General features: G+C 40.3%; 1 protein-coding gene across 1 annotated transcript in view; it reads right to left on the reverse strand.

Moving 5' to 3' along the window:
- Positions 1-10,578, reverse strand: part of tmem94 (transmembrane protein 94) — a 99,567-nt gene that overhangs the window by 50,317 nt on the left and 38,672 nt on the right. Inside the window, exon 10 of the mRNA XM_037691550.1 lies at positions 6,300-6,404. Within this exon, the coding sequence (XP_037547478.1) occupies positions 6,300-6,404 (105 nt within the window). The remainder of the gene's footprint in view (positions 1-6,299; positions 6,405-10,578) is intronic.

A 10,578-nucleotide genomic window follows, 5' to 3' on the forward strand; every position in this document is an offset into this window, starting at 1 on the left:
TCAAGTTGGTCAGAAAGCAATTTGTCTATCCTAGGTATGTCAATATCTTGAAGAAAGGCACATAGCTCATTTGAGTCTGCTTGTAGTTCAGACTTATACAAATTGCAGTAGAATTTTTTAAAAGTATCATTAATAGAGACAGGATCTGAAACAAGATTGCCCGACCGATCGTTGATTTGTGATATTATGTGAGAGCCGGCTTTTCTAGTCTTGTGTCTTCTAAAACAATTCCAAACCAATTTGATGCCTTAGCTATAAACATAATTTTGAATGGAGGCCAGTTCTTATCTGTAGTGGGTTGTTATTGTCCCCCCTCAGCAACACCTGAGGCTCTGTCCTCCCTGATGGATTTCCTTGGAAATTTAAAATTCAAAGAGATTTTTTGGCAGGAGATTTCAACATTGACTGGGATAAGTCGATCCCCCTCTGTGATAAATTCAAGGAATGTTGCCTGTCACTCAATCTAACCCAACTTATCGACTCTCCAACTAGACCAAACAAAAACCATCCTGAAAAATCTTCCATCTTAGACCAGTTTCTAACTAATATGCCTCATAAATTCCATGGTACAGGTGTATTCGCTAACATTTTGAGTGATCATTGTGTGACAGCAGCTCTTACCGAGATATTAAACTTCAACCTTCTAAGCCCAGATTAATTCACAAAAGGGATTTGAAACATTTCTGCAAACAGTCATTCTTCTGGGATATATCCCACTTTGACTGGCATCGTATTCTGACGACGTGAACTCCGCTTGGAACTATTTTCATAATAGTTTCATTTATTTTGTGAGCAAACATGCTCCTTTTCATCAGTTTAAAATAAAGGGACGAGACAGCCCTTGGTTTACTCCTGAGCTAGCTGACCTCCTGAACAGGAGAGACCATCTTAGGGCCACAGTGAGAAAATCTGTCTCAGACACTGATTGTTTGAGTTTTTGACAGATGAGGAATAAATGCACAACTGCTGTCAAAGCAGCAAAATGCAACTATTTCTTATCTCAGACCTCCAAAAATCTAAATGACCCCAACAGATTCTGGAAAACCATCAAATCTCTCTCAGGCACCCCCCAATCATCTGACCTCCCATCACAACTTCTCATTAACTCTGTTCCTGTGTCAAATAAGCACGAGATCCTGAACTGTTTCAACAAACATTTTGTTGCTTCTAGTTCTTTATTTGACACAGTTACTAATGGAAAATCAGCCACTTTACTTAAACCAAACTTCTACAAATCAAATCCCTCCTACAAGTCAATCCTCAATAAATCACACCATCTCTTCCACACTTCACCACTTGCTCTCGCCGAGATCGTATGCTTCTCCCCCTCCTTCTCTGCTTTGCGCTCTGTCTGTCTGTGAAACTGCTTGTGAGCCTCTCTTGCATATCCTCCGAACCATAATTATGTACTTGTTTTGATCAGTTGGTCCCTCAACTCAATTTACAACATTTCTTCAAAGAGAAGACAGGCTTTAGGCGAGTTGATTTGCCCTGTTGGCACGGACGCAGCTGGATATCTCATCGACTGGAAGACTCGATGATGTGTCTATCGTTGCTGCCATCTGTGAATTTTAAGGACGCATATTTAATTGGATTTACGATAACTGGTTCCTGCTTTTTGGATTTGGCTGGTTGCTGTTTTTTTCTACAATTAAAGAAGTCGTCGGCAGCAAATTTGGACCCGATCACGCTGCTTGCCTTTATGATGGCTTGGTTCGTGTCTCGAGTGCCCGGATTCAAATGCTTTGGTCTGAATGGATCAGATCGTGGTGATTTTACTCAGTCACGTTCCATCGGTGTGACCATGTATTTTGGACATTTTGGAACCGAGTCGACCAACACAAACTAAAGGTAGATGTCAGTAAGTTCTGCCTGTCCCCAAAACAACTGTGTGTTTATCTATGTTGGCTCCCTTTGGCTGGCCAAAGGTTCGCCTGGAGTACATGTGATCTGATGCTCACCACCCCCTCCCTGAGGAATTTCCAACTGATAATCAGATGAATCCAGCTGAATAAACATTGTGTCATCATTTCAGGACTCTTAGATTCTCATAGATGTTATCCTTGGAAATTCCTCGACATACCTCGAGAATGTTTATGGATCTCACTGGAGGACATTGACTGGTTTTCCATCCTTATCAAAACTCTTACAGTGACCTCGAGAGAGAGCATCTATGAACATGCTGACCGCTCTTGGCTCTCCCCCCTCTGCAGAATGTCTATGTCACTATGTGATTTTTTGTGCGAGTTTTTTTTTATTTTAATATTAGAGGGTTTTTTTTCCTCAGGTAGGAAAAAAAAAGTATGATAGGAATTTTTTTCACCTCCAACTTCTTCATGTGTCCAGTTAACCACTGTTTTTTGTTTGTCCAAACAGGTCTCACTTGTAAATGAGTCTTCGAGGCTCAATATGATTTATCGGTTTAAATAAAGGTTGAATGAATGAATCTCTTTTTCTCCGTTCTCAGTCAGTGAGGTTAATAAACTGTTAAAAGATCTTGACCCTAAAAAATCTGCAGGTCCAGATGAACTTCCACCTTATTTCTTAAGGCTGGCTGCTCATATCATCACAGTCCCTGTGACCCACATCTTCAATCTCTCCATAAGACAAAACTCCATCCCAGACACTTGGAAAACAGCCTTTGTTCTTCCTTTGCTGAAGGGAGGTGACCCCACCTCACTGAACAACTATCGACCAATCTCTAAACTCTGCATTTTAGCCAAGATTCTAGAAAAACTGATAAACTCTCAAATCAAAAATTACCTGGACTCATTTAACATCTTACCTCCACATCAATCTGGTTTCAGGAAACAACACAGCACAACCACTGCTTCACTGAAGGTTCTTAATGACAATGTTGAAGCACTGGATACTAAGGATTATTGTGCTGCACTTTTCTTAGACCTGTCTAAAGATTTTGACACTGTGGATCATAACATCTTGTGTCATAAACTCTCAGAAATTGGTTTCTCAGAACACACCATTGGTTGGTTCTCTAACTATCTCTCAGATCAGAGGCAATGTGTTCCAGCTTTTGAAATCTGCATTTGACATCATCCAGACAGATTTGTTCCACCTCAAACTTGTCCTAAATGCCGAAAAAAATCAAAGGGATGCTTTTTTTCAAACAGGAAGTCGGTCCCAGCAGTTCTTCCTCTGATTTCATCCTCAAATGGTGTCCCAATTGAGTTTGTTGATTCCTATAAATATTTGGGTATCTTGGTCGACTCGCATCTCTCTTTTAAGCTCCATGTGGAAAACCTAGTAAAGAAACTGAAAGTTAAACTGGGTTTCTTTTTCAGAAACAGATCCTGTCTAACCCTGAATGTTAGGAAACACCTTGTAACTGTGACTTTCCTTCCCTCCATTGATTACGGTGACATTATTTACAGGAACGCTCCTACAAGCACCCTGCGGATGTTGGATGCTGTCTATCATGGTGCACTAAGATTTAAAACTGGCTGTGATTATCGTACCCACCACTGCACCCAGTATTCACTGGTTAACTGGACATCATTAACTTCACGCAGACTCTCCCATTGGTACATTTTCATCTTTAAATCACTTCTTGGTCTGCTGCCTTCATACATCTCCTCCAACATGTCTCTGCGTGAGTGCAGCTACAGCGTGCACTCTCAGGACATTATTACATGCAGATGAAGAGTACCGGAGGGTCAAGTGGGCAACAGCCTTAGTTGTTGTTGAGGCAAAAGTTCAGCTGTGGGAGGAGTTCAACAAGGCCTTGGATAGAGACTCTCAGTCAGCTCCAAGGAGATTCTGGCAAACCATCAGGCATCTGAGATCTGAGGAGGGGAAAGTAGCGCTTTACTAACACTGTGTTCAGTGAAGGTGGGTGCTGTTGATCTCAACCAGTGCTGTTGTCAGGAGGTGGAAGGAATACTTCTTGGACTTTCTCAATCCCACTGGCACGTCTTCCATGGAGGAAGCAGAGTCGAGGGAGTTTGGGATTTGTCTGTCCATAAACATGGCTGAGGTCACCAAGGTAGTTAAAAAGCTCTGTAGCTGTAGGTCTCTGGGGGATGGATGAAAACTGCCCTGATCTTCTTAAGGCTCTGGATTTTGTAGGACTGTCTTAGTTGACACACCTTTTCAACATTGCATGAACATTGGGAGCAGTGCCACTGGATTGGCAATTGGCAGACTGGGGTGGTGGTGCCCCTCTTCAAAAATGGGGACCAGAGAGTGTGTTCAAATTATAGGGGTGTCACTCTCCTTAGCCTCCCTGATAAGGTCTATTCAGGAGTACTGGAGAAGAGAGTCAGATTGTTGGTCAAACCTCAGATCCAGGAGGAACAATGCGAGTTCCATCCTGGCCGTGGATCACTGGATCAGTTCTTTACCCTCACTAGGGTCAAGGAAGTTTGCCCATCCAGACTACATGTGTTTTGTGGACTTGGGGAAAGCATTCATCCGTGTTCCTCGGTGTACACTGTGGTGGTGCTCTGTGAGTATGGGGTTTGGGGCCCATTGCTATGGGTTGTTTGGTCCCTATACAAGCGATGCAAGAGCTTCGATCACATTGCCAGCAATAACTTGGACCCATTCTGGGTGGGAGATGGACTTCACCAGGGCTGCCCATTTTTATTGATTCTGTTCATAACTTTTATGAACAGAATTTCTCGGCGCAACCAGGGGCAGAGGGAGTCCGGTTCAGTGGCCTCTGCTATTTGCAGATGATGTGGTCCTGTTAGTGTCATTGTGCCGTGATCTTCAGCTCTCACTGAAGTGGATCGCAGCCGAGTGTAAAGCAGCTGGGGAGTGAGAATCAGCACCTCCAAATCTGAGGCCATGGTCCTCAGCAGGAAAAGGGTGGATTACTCTCTTCAGGTTGAGGGTGAGGTTCTGCCTCAAGTGGAGGAGTTCAAGTATCTTGGGGTTTTGTTTATGAGTGAGAGAAGAATGGAGAGTGAGACTAACAGACAGATTGGTGCAGCGTTTGCAGTATTGCAAACTCTGTGCCTTTGTGGTGGAGAGGGAGCTGAGCTGTAAGGCAAAGCTCTCATTTTCATCATCACGTTCCTACCCTCACCTATGGACATGGACTTTGGGTAAATGGACTACTTATATAGTATACTATACTTATATATCAAGTCACTCAAAATGCTGTACAACACAATCTTTGCACTAATTTACCCATTTATACAGCACTCTACTACAGGTATAGCTCTACAAAGCTAAATGAACAAATCGTTCTAAAGAGACTAGTCGGTACTTTATCACATTCATACACCGATGGGAGGCAATGAGGGGTTGTGTCTTGCCCAGGGACACTTCGGCAGGTGACTGCTGGTGGATTCGAACCCCCAACTCTTGCATTGGAGGAGGACTGCTCTAACCACTCAGCCACAGCCGCCCAGTTGGTAGTGACTGAAAGATTGAGATCACGGATAGGCGGTTACGCCACAAAGTAGCTGGATTCTCCCTTAGAGATGGGGTGAGAAGTTCAGTTATAAGGAGAGACTTGGAGTAGAACTGCTGCTCCTCTACATTAAGATTGATTGATGGACGGATGGATGTTTTTTTTCTCGATGCCCTCCTCTTGGTGCTATTTCACTTAGAACAGAGTATTTATTAACAAGTAGTCCGCTGTTTACAAATACAAAACACAAATAAAATCAGTAATATAGTTAACTTCCACTATATTGTATGGCCCTTTGAAATAGGTTTTCCTCCTAAATTCATTTTAATTTTGTAAATTTTTTACAACATTTTTCTGTAACATCTCCTATTTTATTGTAGATTATTGAAGGTTACAAGATTTAAAATTAAAATATCTAAAATGTCATAACCACTGACAGAAAATTGTTCAAAAATAGTTTCAGTTCAACGGCACATTTACAGTAATGATCTGAATGTTGAAGATGATTGTGATTCTTCTCTACAGCCTCTCCTTGATTTGTTGACAACAACCTGTTTTTCCTTTAAAGTTCTGCTAGACGAGGGGTGGGCAAACTTTTATTTCAGAGGGATTAATCAAGGTATTTAAAGCAATCAAAGGGTGTTTTTATTTCTTTAATATGGAAGACATTTTCCAGGTGGCACGCATAGTTAGCGTGCTTGATAAAAAATATTCCTCTCCAATATTGTTTAGCCTGAATATGGGGGGGAAAGTATACGTTTGCTTTTTGGAGTCTTTAAGGTTCAGTCTAGTTTTGAAATTAATGTTGAAGCAAATTGTTAATGATTGTAGAAAGGATTTGCAACTATTTGGCCAACAGATTACATAATATACCACTTCTGAAATTGATATTTGTTTTGGAAAAATACTTCATACTCACAGTGACAGAACCAAGTGTGTGAAGAAGGCTGGACGTGTAGCACAGTGTCTGAGATTCTCCTTTCAGGACACCAACCAGGTGTCTCCAAACACAACGCAGCAACTCCTGTACATATGGTCCAAACACACATGCAAAAACATGAACACACAAACTTAGACAACTGCTTTACAATAAGATATTAACATTCAGGTTTTGAATTGTGTATAAGAGCATAAAACCTTTAAAACTCCTGATCAACATATAATTTTAAGAAAAGAAACTGACAAACATCTAAACTACAAGCCAAGGAGATGAAGTCTGATGCAGCAACTGATCCATGCAAAGATTCTGGTTCTGCTTGGATGGAAGCTGTCCATTCTCCCCCCTCTCCCCCACCCCCTGGCAGGAAACGAGCCAAAAACAGTCACAATGCATTCTGATAATACTCCTTTCCTTGTTTCCTCTTTTTCACACAGGAACCAGCTGGTCAAAGGTTTTATGGCTATTTCAAAGAGTATACTGTATGTTTCATCCAGCCAGAATCTTTCAATACGTTTGTCAAAGTTGTATGTATTTAACAGCAAACATCCCAATCAGAGCCACTGCAAGATTTAAAAGGAGTGACAGAGCAAGATGTGTTTCAGTCCAGCAATTCATTCGCAAAAAAATGAGTCTATCTACTGAACTCTTCAGTTCAGTAACGTAGTTGTATTAAACGTGAGCAAATTTAATCAAACTAAAATCTCATTTAATCCAATATTTATATATTGAGCCCAGTTATAACCATTACAAGACTTAAACAGTAGAAAACGTGTCTCTAGTGGTCATTCAGACAATACAGCAGCCTTTATAACAGAAACCAATCATTGCATTTGACTGATGTTTAATAAATTGCTTTTCCCAAACATGATTGAAAATACTCATGTTGAAACGTGAATTCAAATTGCTAACTTGCCAACTTATAGCATTTGTCTTCTTCGTAAAGACCGTGGCCATATTTCTATTACTACTATTTCTACAGTCCCAAATAATGTGTTTGTTTTATTTATGTTGACCAAGACTTAAAGCAAAAAGAAAAGGAACATATTTATTTAATAAAGACCAGCAGTGGAAGTAATGAATTACACTCACATTATTGTAATTAAGTAGATTTTTTGGGTACTTGTATTTTATGAGTATTTCTTTTAAGTGTGTAATTTTACTCATACTTAAGTACAGCTTAGACCATGTAATGTACTTTGCTACTTTTAAAATCAGAAGTCGTTACTGAGTACGGCCACAAGTTGAATTAATATTCAAACCGTTCATCTGCATCTTTGTAGCCAACAAGGCTCTCAGATCATGAACGCACCAATTACCTATGACGTAAGCAAAGAACAACTCTGTAGCGTAGAGAGTCGTTTATGGACCGAAGATTTGGAGGAAAAGCCAAAATGGAGACAGAGGACAACACTGTCAACAGAGAAAATGATGAGGTAAAGGTTGAGGACGAGTTCTCGTGGCCGTACCTGGAGGAATGTTTCATGAACAGAGGGTGAAAAGGAGACAGTGTCCAGATGCAAACTCTGATCTCTACGGTGAAGCAGCTGATAAGACTCCAGCATCTAATCTCAAAAAACATATTGCAGTACACGAGGTTTTACAGCTACCTGCATGATATTGAGTTTTATTGTTTGTGTGTGTTATTAGTTTGACTAAGTATGTAAAGATCTTAGATACTGTCACTGCCATCGGTTCGCCTGGTACTAAAATAAGACGGAGCTTCTGAGCACCTGAGAAATGTGCTTTGAATGTAGTTATTATACACAGTAGATCAAACTGAATGACTTCTGTTGACAACACAATAAAACATCAAGTGGTTAAAAAGTAATTCATACTCTGAGTAGTTTTTGAGAAGAGTACTTTGTACTTAAGTATTTTTATAACACCAGCATGTTTACTTGTAATTGAGTACAATTTAAGCAGTGTAACAATACTTGTACTAGAGTACAAATTTTCAGTACTACTTCCACCTCTGATGACTGATTCTGGTGAGTGGAGGGAACAATTTTATCTACAACCAGGTGCAATGGTGTGGTCAATGGTGCCCTTGGCTAATATAGATTAATCTTTTGCCACTCCAAGAGTCACCCAAATTATTTGATGAAACTGTACTTTTAAATGGATTGCACTTATATAATGCCTTTCTATCTTGTCGCGATACTCAAAGTGTTTTACACTACAATCTGTGCCTCAACTACCCCTTCATACAGCACTCTACTAGATCTCTACAAAGCTAATTGAACTAATCATTCTAAAGAGACAATATAAAAACTAGAAATAGTTTCCTCAAATGAGTGGGGTGGCCTGTTTATATACATGTATGTGGTATGTACTGTATGTAGGTGATGGCCATCTTAGATTTTGACTTGACAACTAAATTTTTGAAAGGAACTTTTTTACACATAGATATAGCCACACACCAAAATGGAAGTGGCACGATGCTTATTTTTCAAGTTATCATGCTCACAACAGTAAAACATTATTGTAGCAGATATCAGAAAATCAGTCTTTATGAACTCATACGAACATGGTGGCCTAAATTTTCTGGATTATTCAAATTTAAACAATACGTTCAAAATAAATTGGATTAAATAGTTTCTTAAAAATTCACCCTCAATCTGGAATTTTATACTTAATTATTAATTTTCAAAACTTGGTGGCCTTAATTTTATTCTCCTTTGCAACTACAACATTGAAAAAAGCTATCTAATTTTATTCAAACAAATGCTTCTTTCTTGGTCTTTAATTTATAAGCACAATTTCTAACCCCATCGATATTATATATGAAACAATGGAGACATTTTGTACAAACATATGTCTTTATTCTTGGAAAACTTCACCGCTTGCTCTTGCCGAGGTTGGACACTTTTCCCCTCCTCTCCCTCTCCGCTTTGCTGCTCTGTCTTGTCTGTGAAACTGCTTCTGAGCCTCTCTTCCATATCGTCCGAACCATAATTATGGACTTGATTTTATCAGTTGGTCCCTCAACACAATTGATAACATTTCTTCGAAGAGAAGACAGGCTTTAGGCGAGCCGATTGCCCTGTTGGCACACACGCAGCTGGATATCTCATCGACTTGAAGACTTGATGATGTGTCTATCTCTGCTGCCATTTGTGGATTTTAAGGACACATTTATAATTGGATTTACGATAACTGGTTCCTGCTTTTTGGATTCGGCTGGTTGCTGGTTTATCTACAATCAAGGAAGTCGTCGGCAGCAAATTGAGACCAATCATGCTGCTTGCCTTTATGATGGCTTGGTTTGTGCCTCGAGTACCCAGACTCAAATGCTTTGGGCAGAATGGAACAGATCTTGGAGATTTTACTCAGGCACGTTCCATCAGTGTGGCCATGTAATTTGGACATTTTGGAACTGTTTGGACCAACACAGACTCAAGGTAGATGTCAGTAAGTTCTGCCCGTTCCCAAAACAACTGCGTGTTTATCTGAATTTGGCTCTCTTGGCTGGCCTTGAAGGCCACCTTATCTGAATTTGCCTGGAGAACATGTAATCTAATGCTCAACCCTCCTTCCCCCTACCATCAAGGAATTTCCAACTGATCAACCAGAGGAAACCAGCTGAATAAACATTGTGTCATCATTTTAGAACTCTGGGATTCCCATAGGCATTGTCCTTGGCCATTACCCAACATCCCTTGAGAATGTTTATGGATCTCACCGGAGGACACTGGTTGATTATTCCATCCTTATTAGAACTCTTACAGTGCCGTCGAGAGCCTCCATGGACATTGCTCACCGCTCGTTGTCTCCCCCCCCCCGGCGGAATGTCTATGTCACTATGTGCTCAATTGTGCAAGGTGTTTTTTTTTAATATTAGAGTTTTTATTCTAAGCCAAGAAGAAAGAGTCTGATAGGAATTTTTTGCCTCCAATTCCTACATGTGTCCAGTTTGACTACTTTTTGTCTGTCTAAACAGGTCTCACTTGTAAATGAGTCTTGCCAACTCTGTGAAGAAGATCTCTGTCTATCCTGATGCATGCTCAATAATCCAGGTAGAAAAATCTAAAAAAATTAAATCTGGTCCTCTGGACATTCAAAAAAACAAAACAAAGCAAATCAACAAAAAAATGTAGAAACGTTTCATCTCTCATCCGAGAGACTTCCTGAGTCTGAGGAGCTGTATTCAGCTCAGTCTCTTAAATAGCACCATCTCAGAGTGGATCAACCAGTTTTGCTGCTGACAACCAAAACCAGCTGATCACATGCTCAAGAAGGACCATCAGCCTAACAATGG

Source organism: Nematolebias whitei, chromosome 17 (genome assembly GCF_014905685.2).
Source record: "Nematolebias whitei isolate Nwh7 chromosome 17, NemWhi1, whole genome shotgun sequence".
Lineage (NCBI taxonomy): Eukaryota > Metazoa > Chordata > Actinopteri > Cyprinodontiformes > Rivulidae > Nematolebias > Nematolebias whitei.